Here is a 19,379-nt window from a genome sequence, read left to right on the forward strand (position 1 = left end):
ATATTTTTGACATCAAACCGCAGACCGGAAGTAGGGGGCGTGGTCGGATACGGCCCACGGACCGTGAGTTTGAGACCCCTGCTCTAGAGCCATTAGCAAGGAGATTGTATAAGCATAGATTGTATAGGCACAATGCACATATATTAACTAATTAGTGCTTTGTCACATACAATTAAAAGACTAGAATTTTACTCATTAAAAGCTTTGACTGTTTAGACAGTTCGAACCACACAGCTGGCCAGATAATTTCAACACCCAGGCTACAAAAGGTACCAACACCACAAACACATTCAAGACTTCCAGTTCAGTGACTCTAATTAGCTGAGGTGAAGCCTAGCAGACAGATAGCAGCCTAACTGGCATTCACCTGTCACTCAAACTGGCCCCATCCATAATAGTGCATAATTTTAAGCCCTGACTAAATTTTAATTGGTTATAACAATTCACCCCACTGTACAGTTTCTATGAAGGGTGAATTATCTACAGAACCCAAAACTGGGCTGTAAACATCTTTATTTTTTCCATAATGTTAACATTGGCATCTGTGAGAATTTATTGCAGCCAGCCTCAAGTGGACATTCAAGGTACTGCAACATTTTTCAGTTCTATTCAGCTATCTGTCACTAAAAGATATTAATAAAGATCCTTCAAATCAGGACTACAAATCAGATGCTTGGTTTGTGGTCCTGATCTGGGTTTTAGTCTGCTCACATCCTTACTGGTAAGAGCAGCTGATCTCCTCCGTAATGGTGAAGCATTTGTGAGGTATCAGCACCCTGTTTATAAGTCTGTTCTTTGAATTTCACTTTCTACTTGTTCGAAGGATAAACCCATGTATGAATTTCATCTATTTTCCCTTCAGCCTGGTTCTTCCTTGGACAGCACATGATAAATGACCCGAATATGATCAACAGTATGAAAACCTTTTCCTGAACATGAATCTTTTCATCTCCTTTCCATTCGGTTTTGTTTTGTTTGTTTACATCATCATGTCCCACCTCATGTTCAGCTTTTCTGTTTTTAATTTGCGGTTGTCTCTTTTGTTTCACCGACAGACAATCTGTTCCCAGAATGGCCTCCACAGAGAGCCGGACTGACGACAATCCATATGACTACAGACATCTACTGAGGAAGACATCACAGAGACAAAGGCTACTCAAACACTACTGAACATTGGAAGTAACTTTTTTTTTTTTGGCTATTTGGGACTTAATCTGTTCAGGATTCATTTATTTTATTGATCTTCGGACACATTGTGAAACAGTTTAGGTAGGAGATGAAACTGCTGTGGACTTAACTGGACAGATTGTATTGAGTTCCACGTATACAGAGTAGAGTCAATGTAAATAACAAGGTACCTTTAAACTTGCTGTAAATTAAGGTTTTATTTATGAGACCTGCAATCTAGTTACAGATATTGTCTATTTTCTCTTTCTGACATCTTGATTTTCTTTAAAAATATTTGCAGGTTCTGCTCCCGAGCTTTGCATTTCTGGTAATTCTGAAGTCTGATCAGCTTCAAATTCTGATGAATGTACATTATTTTCTCTGTTCAAATCTTTGGTTTGCTCACTTAAGAAAAAAATAAAATAATATTCCTTGTCATGTTTCATTTATTCCAGTTAGCTGCTCTCACATTTGCAGAAATTGCAAGCTTATCATACCCATGCAAAATGAATAACTTAGAAGGAATAATGCAACATGATTCACTGTTTCATTGCCTGTCTACTTAAAGGACACCAATTCCTCAAATTAGACCCCATTAAATGACAATCTTTAATTCTTGTAAATATTTTTGTGAAAAAGTAATAAGTACAGGTGCTGTTTCAGCAATATCTCACCACTGGAACCTTTTTTTCTTTCAGCATTGATGCCAGATTCAACCCCTGACCTTTATGTGACATTTCTGAAAGAGAAACCCCCCTCAGGGGTTGTTAGTGAATCCCCAGCTACATGCTGACTGCACACAGTTGCACAAAAACATGTAGAAATCTTGACAAAATGCAGATTAAAAGGAAAAACAGCTACAATTTCCTCTAATTTCCAGTAACCCTCAGGGTTAGTGGACATTCCTGGATGATAATAAAATATTATTTAAAATGAAGAATTGTTACAAAGTGTTAAACCAAAATTTGAGAAAATAAAAAAATAATAAATGAGACAATGGGAACTTATAGTAATGCCTTTGCTAAAGGGTTCCGTTTATGTTAATGAGTCTTTTGGGGGGTATTAGATGATTGCTGTCCAGTGCATTCATAAATCATAGCAGATGTGGCTCAGTGTAGCTTTGATGCCTGCAGGGTTCATTTACACTAATTCATGGAGACAACACAGAAGGTGACAGTGTTGGACGTCTGTGTTGTGAATTGTAACTAGATAATGTTTGTAACTATTGATATTATTTGAGTTTTTCTCTAACACCCAAATTTATAATATTTTGAGTCAATTAAAGTGCAAATTTACAGGCTTAATTTTATTTGAGTTGGATGGGGTTCCTCAGTAATCATGGTATTCATCCAGTGGGTGCAAAAAAATAAGAAAAATATCACTTTGTGGATTAAGTAAAGCAATCCCCTCTGAGTAATAAATATTTTCGGAGTAACGCGCCCCAGCCGTGTGGGGAGAGAGGAGGGACCCATGCGCACGTTGTGTATTTGAACCGAGTCCCCTCTCCGCCTCGCTGTTTCCTCCACCGGAGGCGGGCAATTAGAGCAGCCTCTCGCCAAGAAATAGGTCTGCGATTGCTGGGCAGATGAATTAGTTGGCATTCAGTGTCTGTATGGAGGGTAAGTTCTGCACGCAGGGAGACAAAAATGTTGGGGATGTATGGAGTCACGACGCACGACGCAGCGCAGCTCGTCATAACCTGAAGTGAATCACGACGGGATTGCTTTAGTGACGTGAAATTTAGGTTGGCTGCAATTAGGCATGGCTTGTGTGCTGCATATTTACCAGCAGCTGTAGCCTTATAGGTGTTTTTTTTTTTTCCCCACCATTTTCATCACCTCCTGCTTTCCCTTTTTTTTTTTGTTTTCTTTTTTTTTTTTTGTTTTTTTTTTTTTTTTTTTGGTTATTTTTGTCTCGGTTATTTTATAATGTAGCAACCGTGCATCATCAGACGTTTAATAGCATCCTGAACTTGCGCAAACTATCTTGCGCTGTACTGCATTTATTTAATTTTTTCTCTTAAGTAAAAAGCGGGGCTGTGCTGCGCCGGTAAAGTGTTTGCGGATTTCTCTGTGGAGACGCCGCTTCATGCTTCGTGCACCTGTGGACGCCTCCAAACGGACCTGCGAGGACGCCTTTTGTGATTATTTCCCCCACACACACACACAAACACACACGCGGGCCGGTTTATTTTTAGGGTCTTTCCAGCGGCGTAAAGCGTCTGTCGGATGCATGGCTGGATTTCAAGCAGTCTGAAAGGTCTGGTCAGATTCAGCACCACATCAGCTTTGAACAGCTCCCGAACGGCGCGTGTGGATGGGCTCTGTCGGTCTCCGTGCCTCCTGCAGCTCCTAACTACCGGCAACAATGGCATCACACGGATTCTGGTCTCTTGGCGGAGATAATGCGGGGGCCAATACCGGGAGTCAGAGCCCCAGTACGCGTGAGTGGCTTTTTGTCTTCAAACCACCTCTGATGGACCGGGCACAGTAAATCCACAGCATTGTCTCAAGCCAGTGCCCAGCATTCACCGAATCACCAAACAGGCCTTATAGGCAACAATGCTGCTTTTTGTTCTTGCTTCTTTCTTTCTTGTTTTGCTCCACATGAGACCTTTTTTGTGTCTGAAGGGTTGTTTTATTTCAAGTTGCATGGCGCCCTTTCTGTTTCCTTAAAGTTGGACTGAACCTGAAGACAGCACATCCCTTATTTGATTTATCCCCTTCTCTCTTCCAGCCAGGGCATGGTGCCAAGCAGCGGCCCAGAAATTATCAGGAGGAATTGGATCGAAATTATATGGTATGTCGGGAAAAAGCGGGGGGTGGGGGGAGGTGGAGATGGCGATGGTGATGGAGGAGACGCTATTTTTGGCAACGTGCCTGTTATTTCAGTCATTACTGTCTGGCCGTAGTGTAATAAAAAATATTTCGATGCTCTTTTGTGGGTTTCCAAAGCACTGCTAAATGTCGGGGAAGTGGAGAAACCCGCCGATCCGGCCGCGAAGCAGCCGCCGCAGACAGCTGCAGGAACCTGCGGCTGCAACAAATCCTGCAACTGCACCAAAGCTGCTGTGGTCTTCTCCGACCTCTATTCAACAGGTACAAAAGTACACTGTAAAGCTGGATTTATTTTTAGTACCATCGTGTCACTCCTACTGTATTTTTCGGAGTCAAAACTTGGCCTTGCATTGTGCAGTTTTCATCGTGCGATGTAGGCAAGAAAATATACATTATTTTTATACAATATTTGTAGACGTTCACCTTAAATATAAACGGAATTCACTTTACAATATATTAAGTATTTGCACCGGATTATGCAAACTCCTGAGTAATTAATGGCAGGTCATCCCCTTTATTCTCAAAAAAAGATAAATCGTGTGTGCCTGGATTGAATCGTTTTGTGCATCCTTTTATGTTCACCACATTCAAAGAGGAGTTATGTTGGTCATTTTTCCAGAGAGGTCACCTTCACCAAAATCTCCTGTTTCAAGGTCTTAAGCGCAGCAGAAAATCATAAAAACCACAACAACGGTCGAGTGTTTAGACCTGGAAAAATAATTGAAAATAAAATTTTTTGTCCGTATGCAGGAAATTTTCCGGGGTAAAAAATCCAACTTTTGACTCCTGCAAATGTGCATTTTTAATGTTGCATGAAAACATTTTTATGAGGCTCTTTCACGGACACATTCCTCCGCTCTGAAGAATAAACCACAAAATGTCTCCACTGTTTATTTTTTTCCCCCACTCTCAGACCTGTTACCGGCCACAGACGGTGACACCAAAACGATGACCTTCCTACAGGAAGTTGTGGATATTTTACTGGCCTACATAGTGGAGTCTTTCGACCGGGATACGAAAGTTATTGATTTCCATTATCCAAACGAGCTGCTTCAGATGAACAACTGGGAGCTGCAGGACGAACCGGCGACTCTAGACGATATCTTGATCAGCTGTCGCGCTACTTTGAAATACGCCATCAAAACAGGTAGGCCTGGGTCCGATTTTTTGCATGCATGTGTGCAAGGCAATAAATTTCACAATTTTAAAATATGTATATTAAAAAAAAAACTTTGGAAAATGTTCCCCCAGGCTGCATCATTTAGATTCAGGCCTGCATTCCGGCCTATCGCGAGTCTTTGTGTTGCATTTACCAAAATTACAATATTTAAAAAAAAACGTTGATTAAAAACACATGTTTAACGATAACATACAAGGAAAAGAAGTAAAAATAACACAGAGCGCCACTATGAAAATCACATAATGCCATAAAAATCATTTAAAACTTGAGTTACTGCAAAAGTAAACTGGAAATACGAAGGTGGTTACCTTAAAAACGACGCGTAAAGACCGAACGAAACAAAACGATTTCAGCTTATTCTGTTTAATAAGCAAATAAAATGACAAATGATGCCTCTAAAGCATCAACACAGTTGTCCTCCTATTCCTCCTCCTGACCACCAGACCGATAAATGCAGTGACGCAGTAAATCTGGTCCGCCAAGTAGGAGATAATAGGCTAATAAGTAGGCTTCACAGGCCAAGTCCATTATTCTCCCCTGAGTGACACACGCAGGTGGAAATTTACAGCAACGCCACAGGACAGATTTCAGCCTATCCACAAAAAGAAAAAGAAAAAATTGGAGGTGATCATTTAACAACCTTAAAAACCTTTCTAACGCGCTGTAATGCGGGTATGGTGATGATGATGATGATGATGATGATGATGATGATGATACTTTATTGATCCCACAATGGGGAAATTACAGTATAAGTATAAGCAGAGATATGTGGATCTCAGTCATTTAACCATGCACAGTATTCTTCAGTAATTCTCCTGTTATGAGAAAAATGTTTCTTATTAGGCGTGCATTAATGGGTGTCCATAGAAGGCGTTATAACAGGTTTATAAGTATATTTATATTTGCTTATTGTCACATCATACTGCTGCTATACTGTCTGTAAATGCATCACATTTTTTGCTTAATCACCTCCATGATTTACTCATTATTTTAGCGCCTCTGTTTATGATGCAGCCTGAAATCTGATCACATGCCAGTGCTGCAGGATTTTTTTTAAAAAAATGTTTATTTATTTTATTTTATTTATTTATTTAATTTTTTTTTTTGGGGGGGGGTGTACCTTTTAAATGCTGCACCAAATGTTTTCATCATTTCCTGGGAATATTTAAGGTGACTCTGCAGCTACATTTCTAACCCGCAATTAACGCGCTTCTAAGATAGCTTCTGCTCCTTTTCCCATATACTCATTTCAATTTTCCTGTATATATATATATGTATATAACTAAACAAAAAAAAAAACGTTCCAGTTGCCATCTCACACTACACCTCTCTTCCCTTTCGTCCTCTGCTCCTTTCCATTCAGCCCACCCCAGGTACTTCAATCAGCTCTCTACGGGACTAGACATGGTCGGACTGGCTGCCGATTGGTTAACATCTACCGCCAACACCAATATGTAAGTATGTGGCCTGCTTCGTCGCGATTTTAAACGGTGATAATGATAATGACAATAGATTCCATTTCCGGACGATCCGTGTGCACTCTGCTCTGCGTCTGCGAGGGCTGATAGCACCCCCCCCCCCCCTCCCCCCACTCATTCATGGCAAATTAAAAGGGGTGAAATGAAAGACAACCCGCACCACCCACCCCAACACACATACACACACACACACACACTGCACCCCTCCCGCCTCAGCCTTTTATCCCTCCCCTTCACCCCTGATCCTCCTGGGGATTCAAGAGGAGAAAATTAGCTCTGAAATTAAATTCAGACTAATCTGAAGCTAATTTCAGATGTGTGTGTTTTGGGGGAGATAAACTCTTTTGGCAACTGTGAGGAAATGAAAAGTAAACCTGATGTTGACACTGTGGAAGGGGGTAAAATGAATGCAACTAATATCTTAATAAGACAAAAAAAACCATTAATATTAGGAAGCACACACTGGAAATGTACTTTTTAAAGGAGCAGGGGGGATGAAAATGTGGGACTTAAGAATAATGAGTGCATTTTATTAGTAAAATTTTTTCATGCACATCTAAGTGTTTTTTTATTCAAACTGGGGGAAAAAAATCAGTGCATCAGAATCGGTCTTTGCACAGTCGACAGTAATTCTGCACCTCTTGAAAATCAAAGCCAGAAACCTCCAGAAAACCTGAGAATCTGCGCATTTTTAAATGAACCTCTCCATAAGCCACCAACAGTCCTCCTGTCCTGAACGAATACAAATTTCATTAAAAAAAAAAAGTCAGTTTACTGGGAATATATTTATTTAATTTTTTTGAGTCACGAAGGAACCATACTTGTGTAACCAGCGCCATGTGATGCATCTTGTATAATGTGCAGGTTCACCTATGAGGTGGCTCCTGTCTTTGTGCTGCTGGAGTACGTCACTCTGAAGAAGATGAGGGAGATCATTGGCTGGCCGGATGGGCGAGGAGATGGCATTTTTTCTCCTGGTATGTTTGCATGGAAGACGATGCAGCAGTTCTCTCTGCACCCCTCTGTTTGACTGGAGATGGAACTGGCGGTGTGTGTGTGTGTGTGTGTGTGTGTGTATGTGTGTGTGTGTGTGTGTTATAATGTGTCAATTTGCATTTTGATGATATAAATGGAACGTGTTTCAAAGCCAATTAGCATAAAATAATTTTCTTTTTCCAGCTTAAGCCCCCTCCCTTCCCCTTTCCCTTCCCCTTCACCCAACCCAATCTTTAATTTCTCCCATGTACTTCATAATGAGAAGCAATCATTGGAGAATTTAATGACAAAGCCTGTGATTGGCTGTGACATTGTTGACAGTGGGATGTGATCTTTGGATGCTTTGTCATTTCTTGATATGCTCTTGATAAACAAAGGGTTGTTTTACACAACCATGAACATCTCAAACACTGTAGTACTTTTTTTTTTTTTTTTTTTTTTTTTTTTTAATCAGCAGTGTAGTGGCTTACACATTTGCCTAAGAAGCAAAAAGATCCCTGGTTGAATCCAGAGAGGTGGCACAAATCCCCTTGGGGTTGTGTCTGGAAACATGCAGAGCTATCTGCTATGGTAACTCCTTATGAATAAGGGAGCAGAAGAAAGTAGCTTTTAGAAACCCTGCATCACTCCCGTGAGACATTTGCCTGACTGAGTCCTGTCTATCCTCTAGGTGGTGCTATTTCTAATATGTACGCCATGCTGCTGGCCCGCTTCAAGATGTTCCCTGAGGTGAAAGAGAAAGGAATGTCATCTGTTCCCAGACTGGTGGCCTTTACTTCCGAACATGTAGGCATCCATGTTTATATTCAGCTTGTATCTGCTTGGATCAAGCAGTGAACTCTAAATACTATTTGGACATTTCTTTAAAAAAGATATTCAGCTGAAAGATATATTCATTTCAGCTGCTAGGATAACAAAAAAGGATCTCATGTTAGCTGCTTGATGTGGTAACTCCTTATGAATAAGGAGTTACCTTATATGATGTGTGACTGTGTCACTTTAACTCCACTGTTGCTGATAAAAAGCTGACATTATGCATGTCATATCTGCATATGACAGTACATACTATAGTGTGCTGTAAGTACATATTTATAGATTTGCTCACTCATTCGCTTCCTTTTTCCCCTCTTCAACTCTTAGAGCCATTTTTCAATCAAAAAAGGTGCAGCAGCTCTGGGCATTGGGACTGAAAGTGTGATCTGCATCAAAGCAGATGAAAGGTAAAACTGGCTTCACTCATGCATGTTAGGTTAAATTATAAGTATTTCCATTCTTTTTAATGTAGGTCTTCTACTATATTTATAAAGAAACACTATTATTGTACAGAAACATCACAGAATCACCTGCCTTCTAATCTTCTCAAACTGTTTCATCAAAACCAATGAGGTCTAACAAGAAAAATGCATTTCCCCTGTCAGTCACCAGGATTTCTTATATTTTATCTCATGACCCTTTAAAAGAAGCACAAACCCTAGATGTAGTTTTATTTTCCATTTAGACTGGTTTTGGTGCTCAGTTTTCAAGATGCAGGCTGCAGAGATGTCCACCTTCTCTTGAATGAAACTCTCCTCAAGGTGTTCAAAGTGTCAAGCTCAGCAGCATTGTCTCTTTCCAATAATCATGAATAAGTTTTGCTAATAATCTGAAAACCTTTTTTTAGTGTCCACATCCATCAACCAAAGGAAGCATGCCACTAGCTAACATTAGAGCCAAGGGGGCTGCCATTAATGTTTACAGCTTACCAAGGTGCTACAAGCATGGGTAGATGAATGCATAGAGATATGCATAAAGAAACATATGCAGAGCCCTTGAAACTACTCAAAACAAGATTTCTGGAGTTTTCTTTTTTTTTTTTATTTTGAGTATATATATATATATGTTTGTCTGCAGCCATGTTCCGTACCGTCCCTTTAAGTAGGATTTCAAATTCAATACCTCCACTTATATTTTCTGTTTTTCTATTCTTGTGCTGGCATTTTAATGTAGGTAGAAGGCCTTCTTTGAACAACTTTAAAGCCAACTCAAGCTTGTTTTCTCTTTGCAGTGGTAAATTGATCCCAGCTGACCTTGAGAGGAGAATACTGGAGGCGAAACAGAAGGTAATATGATGCACATTTATTACCCAGCTATAAATAGACAGAATGTGACTTCATACAGCTCTGATTTTATGGGGTTCACTCGACTAAAACAGCAGCGATAATGAGGGAAATTTGGCAACATATTAAAGCTGCTTTATATGCATAGTATTTTGTTTGTTCTTGTGCAGGGTTTTGTCCCTTTCTTCGTAAGCGCAACTGCTGGGACAACAGTGTATGGAGCCTTTGACCCCCTCATCGCCATTTCTGACATTTGCAAAAAGTACAACGTCTGGATGCATGTGGATGTGAGTAAAACACATTAGGAGCTAAATATTGCAACCTTCCTTCAGCTTGATTTATAATGCCATATTGGCCTTACAAATGAAGATTTTAGTGGAGGCATACACAGAACCACAGAGCTCACCACTGACTCTGACAAATCTATTGTGTCTGTCTTGCCTCTAACTCCTTGCTGTTGACCCAGATAGAGAGCTCGCCATTTCCTATCTAACACTGGAGATTAGAAAAACTGGAACAGAGGCTGTAAATCATCACCTCCCCTGACTTTGCCATCACGGGCCCTCTCACTGAAGGAACTCTATCTCTTAATGAAAGTGATTTAGTCCTGACAGGGGGACACCTCTATTAAGAGCCATAAATGGCCTTGTCTATCATCCCTCAACTAGCTGAGATGGGTAGAAAGAAAACACACACATTCCCTTTTTTTTTAGTATTGCATCATTGCTTTTTTCTTTTTTTTGGGGGGGGGGGGGGGGGGGGGGGCATGTTGGCGGTGCAGCTTGTGATATGCATGTGAGACGATTGGAAAAACATGCACATGTTCTGAAATTTGCTCCTAGTTTTTGAAAGCTGACAGTGATACCACTGTTTAGGCTATTAATGCATCACATAGGAAAGAGGATGGCATCATCACTTGTTTATCTAAAAGTAAAAAAGCTCCTGATAAAGGTAGGAAATAGGCCATCATGCAAAGCTAAACCAACAGAAATTCTTGTCTTAAAATACCCTGCAACTTATTTGACTGTTTGGTCTATAAAATGTCAACAAATGTCAGGAAATAGCAACAGTCCAAAGTCCAGCAATGTTTGGTTTTCAACCACATAAAAAAATAGATGCTCAGTGATTATTAATCATTTTCAAAAGAGCTACTTCTTGTCAGTGGACTAATTGGTTAATCAGATAAATGTTTCAGCTTCTATCTGGAGAAAACCGAGAAAGAAATACACTCACTTATTAATACGCTTAATTAGGTACTGGATATCTTGCTAGTATGTAATTGGCTGATAGGGTATTTGCACCACTGATCACTGTGTTTTTAAATCTTGTTGTTCAGAGATGCTCTTCTGCATACATTGATTATAATGAGTGCTTATTTGAGTTACTGCTGCCTTCCAACCAACTCAAAGCAGTCTGGTCATTCACCTCTGACCTCTGGCATCAACAAGGCATTTTTGCCCAGAGAACTGCCGCTCACTGGATATTTGCTCTTCAAACCATAGAGATGGTTGTGTGGGAAAAATCTAAGCACGAGGAGCTATGTTGATGGTTTTCTTTGATTTATTACAGCAGTTCTTCTTTGAAATGTGGAAGGATCGAGACAGTTTATTTTTCTTAAGACCTCTCACCACCAGTTTTAAACATGGATGGTTCATTAAATGTGGATGCTAGCATCTGTCATCTCTTTGTGTGTCAGGGAGCGTGGGGAGGAAGTCTGCTCATGTCCAGGAGACACAGATGGAAGCTGGACGGAGTTGAGAGGCAAGTAACTGTTTTATGTGGGTTGGACACAAAGAGGCAAATATCAGAAGATAATGAGCATTTAATGTAATGATGAGTGATGGTTGTTATTTTGAAACTGCAGGGCCAATTCAGTAACATGGAATCCACACAAAATGATGTCCGTCCCTCTGCAGTGTTCTGCCCTGCTGGTCAGAGAGGAGGTAAGCCTCAATTTCGTAGCCCTGTGCTGCATGGTCCTGCTTTTGTTTATTGAGGTAATGCTGTAAATACTCTGGCTCTGACTTCACAGGGTCTGATGCAGAACTGCAACCAGATGCACGCCTGCTACCTGTTCCAGCAGGACAAACACTACGATCTCTCTTATGACACCGGAGACAAGGCGCTGCAGTGTGGACGCCATGTGGACATCTTCAAGCTGTGGCTCATGTGGAGAGCTAAGGTAGGAAAATTTCCTATTCAGGACACAGTCCTTTAAAGTACTGTTTACACCAAAAGCAGTTCCCAGAAAGAGCTGCCATGACTGACAAATATAAAGTTTGATGTATGTAAGTGACTCTTAATAGAATATAAATAATCTCGGTCAGGCCCACTATAATCAAAGGAGACTGTAATACCATCTACAGTCATTTCTATTTGACAGTATGGCTCTGTTCTGAGACCTTCCTGGCCTCCCATGTCCATACATGGGAAGCTAGAGGCAGGGAGAGCAGCAGCAAGACATCCCTTTCGGTTCTGTAAAGTGAGGGCTCGTTGCTGCACAGCAGAAATCTGTGACAGCAGCCATTTTACTAAGTCAGACACAGCTAGAAAAGGAGGATCTAAGGGGTAGAGGTGGGTTGCAAAGCAGCTTGCATATTTGAAAAGATTAACTAGCTTAAATAACGTGTCCTACATGAGATTTGCCAGTTGGATGGTTAGAAGACTGAGCTGATGCTGGCTGTTATTAAGCTGATACTCTGGGATTGAGGCTGAGCCTGTTTTTATGGTCTATGTGAACTCTATGCTCTATTTTGTTGGAGTACTTTGTTGCAAATGCTTTCTCTTTTGTTCAGTTAATTAAGCTGCTTCAATTTGTCCCACTGTCTAACTTTGGATTTTTGTTTTGAGTCCACTGTATTCTTTTTTGAAATTAAAAAAATCTGTTTCTACATAGATTACAGGTATAGATTAAAAAAAAGAACTATGATTATTTTTATTTAAATGCAGTAAAGCATCAGATTTGTAGAAACAGAATTGCAGGTTCTGGTACAACTTCACCTATTTCCTTTTAGAGGTTAAACTCTGAAGAGGTCAAAGTTCATATTTTTATATATATATAATATTTTTATATTTTAAGCTATTTTATATATTGATTCTATATTTTATGCATCATTTAAAGTGTTTTAAACACCAGTTTTGAGGTTTATGGTCCAAATAAGGTGCCACCCAGGTTTTCTGCTTGACACGCCCCATTTCTGGAGATATGACCATATGTCCAGCCTGGCCTTGTTGGTGCCTTATTGGTGGTTATGCGTTTGTGTATGCATTATTGGTTGTACTGTATGCCTAGCCTATTTAAAGTGTTATCTGTGCCACATTTGATGATGACCCTGATGAAGCCAGAAGTCAAAATGTTCTTTAACCACTCCAGATTAAAATCTTTTCTTTGACAGGGCACCATCGGGTTCGAGGCTCAGATTGACAAGTGTCTGGAGCTGTCCGAGTACCTCTACAACAAGATTAAAGACAGAGAAGGATACGAGATGGTCTTTGATGGCAAAGTATGTTCACATTTGTCTTTCACTCTCTCAAAAGGATAATTCGTCTGCAGTCACACAATCTGAGAAAAGGAGCTGACATTAACCCATGTTGCTCCCTTTCCCTCAGTGTCATTATTGCTGACTTGATTTCCATGCAGAGTGTTGGATGAATGCCATTTTTACCTCCGGACACCAGTGTAATGTGCTGCTATTATGTTTAATGAATAGCATAACAGCCCATAATTGCTCATATGCATATGAATAGCATGGTGTCTAAAATATCCTGCACTAAAGTGGAGTACAACACAAACATATGTGGGTATGAAGAAAACTCTTTTGTAAAAGGGGTGCTTGGACACACAGAGTCATTTATAATAAAAGCTCTTTAATGTTTCAAGCCTTATTGTTTTCCTGCTGAGCCCCAAAAAGGCTAAGAGCATCATAACCCAGAGGGGGATGAGAAAAAGCCAAGTCATCTGGGCAATGGCCCAGGTGCTCACTTGTCTGTGTCTCCCATTGAGCCATTACATCAATCTGATGTTGAATATACTACAGCCAAACCAGCCCAGCTGTATAAATGAGGCTGGTGTGCATGGTTAGTCGGCTGTTGGTAATGAATGCCATTCCGCTCCCAGGCAGACAGGCCGTTCTAGCAGGGATTCAGGTGACAAAAAAATAGAACAGTGAGGGGCTTTCAGACATCCAGAGACAGGAGCCACGCTATGTGTCTGATGCTGAGAGCTCCTAATGGATTATTGCTTTGGGATGTAAATCAGCATTTTCGATCAAAATCAGGTTTGGCTACGAGCGCTTTATATTTTGAGATTTCTGCAGGATTTCAGGCAAGAATAGTTTTGAATTTAGCAAAACAGCTGTATACCATGTTTACACTGTGTGTACTGTGTGCATAAGGGCATAGGTATATGCAAAACTAGTGGTTGAGACTATAAACTAACAGGAAAGCATTTACTGAGGTCATACAGCAAGAGAGAAATAAGGTAATATTCCCTAAGACTGCTTTTGACCAGCACATAAGACTCCCCTTGCTGGCCATTATGTTAAGCTGCTTCTGCACTGGCATCCCTTTTCAAACCCAGAGGCTACATCCATCATTTATATACAGTCTGTGGAAAATGTTTTTTTCAGAGGATCTTGTGCACAGGACTTGGTGGTATGTTAGACATTATTATAGTTATATTTTTTTAACTGTGCCACATATAATTCAGTTCACTGTTAGCCATTACATAAAAATAAGTAGAAGCACATATTGTATGCCAGGGTCAATGCCCTATTTTGCAGTTTTTCAAAAAGTGGAAACCAGGACCTGCTCCAAAATTTAATGGTCTCTTCTGTCACTCGTGCTTTACCTCATTGTGAAGCTTTATAAAGTTCAGCTGTATAGCTTTCCCCTAATCCCACTGCCAGAAAAACAAACACGCAAGCAAGACTTACCTAAACCTGTCTAAAACAAGGCTTATGAGTAATCATTACTCCTTATTCCTGCCAAAATAAATCTGTATATCTTTTTTTATTTGCATAAACACAGAACGGCACTCAATCACTGAATCAGCAGCACTATGTTTTTCCTGTCAGCATTTTCCTCTTATGTCTTGTTGTCTGTGTGTTCCCTCAGCCTCAGCACACGAACGTCTGCTTCTGGTACCTCCCCCCTGGGATCCGCTACATGGAGGACAAAGAGGAGAGAAAGAAACACCTGCACAAGGTGGGTGAGCGCAGATAAGAAGCCTGACTGTGGTATCTCCCCAACACAACTTTCACATGCCCTGCCCTGCCCTGCAAGCCCCCTCATTCATATCCAGCTCCACTATCACATGTCCTTCTAATTAGGGACAGCTTATACTCAGGATTAAAATAATACTTTGCCCTGCACATGAGGAGTCATAAATGGTGGCAGTCTTAAACAGGACACAGAAGAGGGGTTAAAAAGAAGTGTGGCTATTCAGCTGGCTAATGTGGTGGCTATTCAGATGCCACAGTGGCAGGGGCCTCATAATTGACAAACAGATGGTGTGAGTGCCTGCCATACAAAGATCGCTTCCCTCTCTTCCTCTCTAAAGCCATCGACCAAAAATCGTTACCATCTTAGTCATCGCTCTGCAAATGCAGATGTTTCCCTTTGTTTTTTAAAAGGTTTGGCTGAAAAAACAACTTGGTCATGCTTCAGTGAGTAGACTGACTGACTGGACAGCTTTTCCACACTAGCTCTTAGCTTGAGGGGTGATGTAATGCTGCTTTGAGGAAGAAGTCAGAACTGAAGGAGCTCTACTCAGATTCCAAGTGCCCTAACGACGTCCTCTAACGGATGAGGAAAACGGGGAAACTGTTAAAAGATTGATTTGAGGGAAATCAGCACACAGTAAATTATTTTACAGCAGGCATGCCAACTGCAATGAGGCACCTGCAAGAGATTAGGGAGAAATGACTGATTATGTGATGAAAGCTATAGAGCAAAAACTAACTACTCTAGCAGGCAGTAATCTGAAACTGAAGCCAACTTCTTTGTGAAGTTAGTTGAGTGTTAAAAGCCTGTTATAGCATTTCAACTTAATACTTCTGGATTTATTAAAATTATCGCATGATTATTCTAGGTTATATGAGCCGCTGTTAACTTAAGCCCTTAAGCTAGAGCTGTACTGAAACTGTCACTTGAATTTGCCGGATCTCATGTGCATATCCTTAAGTTGGTCACAATAAAACCTTTTCACAGATTCTCTAACCAACACGGCCTAAAAAATGATATTCCAGAGGCATGGACACTGAAGTGTTTTCTCTGAGTATGATGTCTAACAGGCTGAGTGCTGGTCCAAACAAGGAGCAAGAGTTTCAGACATGAAATTGAATCTGCCACTGCTCATCACTGCAAAGAATCCATACCAACGTCCCGACTCTGCTGAGCACAAAATAAACGAGCGTCACGGCTCGCTTTGCTCTTGGAGATAACCTCTCAACATGGCAGGAGCAGTGATCACGGTGCTGTGCACCCAGCAGCTGTCACATTTAGCTGTCAGACTGGTGGGAGGTAAATGATGTACACGGACCAGGGTCAGAGAACCCTGGGAAGAAATTTGACTTGTATAAACAAACAAGCCCCCCCCCCCCCTTAGATCTGATTATGTAAAAGAAAGAAAAGTAGTAACGCCCACTGCAATACCTGAGCTACACAACAAGTAATGACCAAGAATTTATTGCCCTTTTTGCCTTTATTAGATAGCAAACAGTGAAGATAGACAGGAAAGTGGGGAGAGCAAGAGGGGAAGACACGCAGCAAAGGGCCACGGGTCAGACGCAAACCGGGGCCGGCTGCACTGCGGCAATGTGGCATATATGATTGCCCACTGAGCAACCCTGGCTAGGGCCGCATGACCAAAAATAATTTAAAAACTAACAACTAAATGCTGATACAGGAGGAGACTTGGAAGTGCAGAAAAATTGTTATCTGTGAAAATCCAGTGATTGTAAAAGAAAATAGCAACTTTTGTTACTTAACTGTACAGAGACATTCATGAGAAGATGTCACAATCCCCGAGTGGTCCCTGGGTTTTGAGTTTGTTGAAGTTTGAATATTTAATATTCTTACTTCATGTTGTCAGGTGGCTCCAGTAATAAAAGCCAGAATGATGGAGTATGGGACAACCATGGTGAGCTACCAGCCTCAAGGGGACAAGGTCAACTTCTTCCGCATGGTGATCTCAAATCCTGCTGCTACCTTCGAGGACATCGACTTTCTTATTGAGGAGATTGAACGACTTGGCCAGGATCTATAAGACTCATCTCTCCAAATCCTCTTGTACCCTTGACGGATGAATTGTTTGTCGTGAATGTACCGGTAAACTTTTTCTTTTCTCTCTCTCTCTTTCCTCCAAAGTCTCACATTTAAGAGTATATTTGAGAAAAAGATCTGCAGATATATCCATATATTATGTATTGTAGCTTTGCCGTGGGCTGACTTGGTCCAAAGCTATGTAAAAGTGCTTCTGTCTGCTTCTCCTGTAGTGTAGTAGATCCCAGAGTAGTGTAAGTGATGTAACGTCATATGTAATTTTTGTGACATGAAATGCTTGTGAAATAAGTCGATGAGAAAGAGTTTATTTTTCGATCATTTCTCATTTGCCGAGTTCGTTGTTAAGTGCCAGACGTGGTTGTGTTCTATTGTACCTTTGAAGCATTTTAAACTTGTCGTTTAAAACAAAAATAGCACTTCACCTTACCTCAGCGTGATCAACTGCCTTTACATCTGCACATCGTACTCAAAGCAGGACAGAAATCTTTCTCTTACCTGGTGTTGTTAAGCAGTGCCAGCATATGTTAAAGACATAACCCAGTCAGAACAGAATGCATGATGGAAACATAAACTGAAAGCAGTTCCAAGCATTTATAATCAAACCAGTTCACCACCCATCACCTCTGCCTTTGACAGTTCAACCTGCAGCTTATTATTGCTGCTCTGCTTAATGATTATTAAGACTTTTTTACTCTCTTTCTAATGTGTTTAAGGTGATAAAGGCTTGCTAAACCTACTGTTGAGTTGCTACATGAACACATCGAAATGGGAACCATTTCCATCCTTGCTGTATATTTAGCTTTGCTCCATGTGTTAGAATGAAGATCAGCACCTGAGCTATAATCCTTAAGTTTCCAGTGTATTGAACCGCATTGAATAGCTTTCAAATTTTCTGCAGTAGTCATCAAACATATTTGTATGCTGTCACTGTTGCTATGTGTGGTAGTAGTACCAGTTGTTTTTCAAAGCATTTCACCCGACAACCTTATTTTTTCATTGCTTATCTGCCAGAGCAACTGCTGAAAGCAAATCTGCTGCCTCCAGGAGCCATTATATGCATGTATTCATTTCCTTGCATTTATTAGGACACCTAGTTTGTGGCTGAGTAGTATGTTTTTTCTTGGAAAGGTTGCCAACTGAGCAAATGACCAGACATGTCCAAGGATCTAAGATGTGCTTTATGTAGTCCGTATTGGGAACATTAGTCAAAATGACACCATATCTTCCAGTAATCTAATGTAAATTACTTCAAATTCTCTTAGCACCACGGTTCTTCTTTTCCCTACATCCTTGCGAATTCTCCTTCACCTCTTTCCTTGACATCCTGACATTTTTAATCAAGACAAACAAGGGCAAAGGAGGTCATTTTTTGACTATTTGCTCACAACCTTGGATATGATGTTCCACGATGCCTCCCAAATTGTTCAGATGAAAGTTCAGTTCTCGGTGGATGTATACCCCAGATAAGTACAGTAGGATTACACATGTAAGAACCCTTCTCCATCTGAGAGAACAAGTTCCTGCTGGCCTGCCTGCCTCACTAATGCGCCTATTTGAGACTTGAAAAGGAGAAGACATGCAAAGAAGCATGTTGAAATCAAGTTATTGCCTTGTTTCTTTTGCACAACAGTATATGGGAAGAAAGACCAGCTTAGCACTTAGGCAAAGTGATGCCAAGGTGTCCCAAAGGGCATCATAGCCCTGGGTTCACTCCATGCCAACTGCCATTTATATACAGGGAATTTGCAGCACTAAAGATTCAATATAAATTGATTCAAAGATGTTATCTAACTTTGTGGATATGTCTTGTACAGAGAGTCTATGTCAATGTTTTGTAAAAGTTTCTATTTTATTTAAAATTTTACAAACTAATTACTTATTAGTGCTTGTTGCAGTGGACTTATTAGAACTTGGAGGTTACAGGGTACATGGTACATTACCTGGGTGGCAGATTAAGTCATAACCTCTTTTTTTGCCCCATCACATTAATTCCATTACCATCTCTGGGCACTACTCCGGAAGCTGTGCAGCACAGACTTGCTGCTAGCCTGACAAATAAACCAGGATGGAAATCTTAAGGATTATAATTTTAAATCTGTAAGGAGAGATTTATTTATTTTTAAGAGCCATGCCTTTGAATGAGCACTTATCCAAAGGTTGTCAATCTTTAGAGACTAGAAAGGGGACAATAATGGGGTACTGTTTGGCTATAGGATATTCACCAGATTTGCAGCTACTGTATACCTGACATTACTTGCACTAAATCATTGTGGGGAGGAGCAGCATCCCTTAGCATTGCAACAGAGATTTCGTCTTTCTGCATTCACAAGCAATATTTGAG

General features: G+C 40.6%; 2 protein-coding genes across 4 annotated transcripts in view; both read left to right on the top strand.

The window, feature by feature from the left end:
• myo3a (myosin IIIA) overlaps nt 1-1,579 on the top strand; it is a 70,870-nt gene extending 69,291 nt beyond the window's left edge. For both annotated transcript variants that reach the window (XM_030756289.1, XM_030756290.1), the window contains one exon: nt 1,056-1,579. In XM_030756289.1, the coding sequence (XP_030612149.1) occupies nt 1,056-1,170 (115 nt within the window). In that variant the 3' untranslated portion in view covers nt 1,171-1,579. The remainder of the gene's footprint in view (nt 1-1,055) is intronic.
• Nucleotides 1,580-2,665: 1,086 nt separating this feature from the next.
• gad2 (glutamate decarboxylase 2) lies at nt 2,666-19,373 on the top strand. 2 transcript variants are annotated; one of them, XM_030756275.1, is made up of 16 exons: nt 2,666-2,786; nt 3,904-3,966; nt 4,122-4,265; nt 4,918-5,151; nt 6,548-6,638; nt 7,527-7,639; nt 8,329-8,444; nt 8,799-8,878; nt 9,703-9,757; nt 9,925-10,041; nt 11,451-11,515; nt 11,619-11,697; nt 11,787-11,936; nt 13,150-13,257; nt 14,870-14,959; nt 16,848-19,373. In XM_030756275.1, exons 1-16 carry the CDS (start codon nt 2,780-2,782, stop codon nt 17,019-17,021), a joined length of 1,686 nt encoding a protein of 561 aa, XP_030612135.1. In that variant the 5' UTR covers nt 2,666-2,779; the 3' UTR covers nt 17,022-19,373. The 2 variants fall into 2 exon arrangements, with proteins under 2 accessions (XP_030612135.1, XP_030612134.1); XM_030756274.1 differs by lacking the exon at nt 2,666-2,786 and adding an exon at nt 3,112-3,610.
• The last annotated feature ends 6 nt before the right edge of the window (nt 19,374-19,379 follow it).

Source organism: Archocentrus centrarchus, chromosome 20 (genome assembly GCF_007364275.1).
Source record: "Archocentrus centrarchus isolate MPI-CPG fArcCen1 chromosome 20, fArcCen1, whole genome shotgun sequence".
Taxonomy (NCBI): domain Eukaryota; kingdom Metazoa; phylum Chordata; class Actinopteri; order Cichliformes; family Cichlidae; genus Archocentrus; species Archocentrus centrarchus.

What these genes read in the sequence shown, in the direction of transcription:
- gad2 (XM_030756274.1), top strand. Translation starts at nt 3,535, where the DNA reads ATGGCATCACACGGATTCTGGTCTCTTGGCGGAGATAATGCGGGGGCC. An exon ending in AGATGGCATTTTTTCTCCTG is followed by an intron (nt 7,640 to 8,328) that starts GTATGTTTGCAT and finishes TCTATCCTCTAG; the next exon opens with GTGGTGCTATTTCTAATATG. An exon ending in CCCTGCTGGTCAGAGAGGAG is followed by an intron (nt 11,698 to 11,786) that starts GTAAGCCTCAAT and finishes CTGACTTCACAG; the next exon opens with GGTCTGATGCAGAACTGCAA.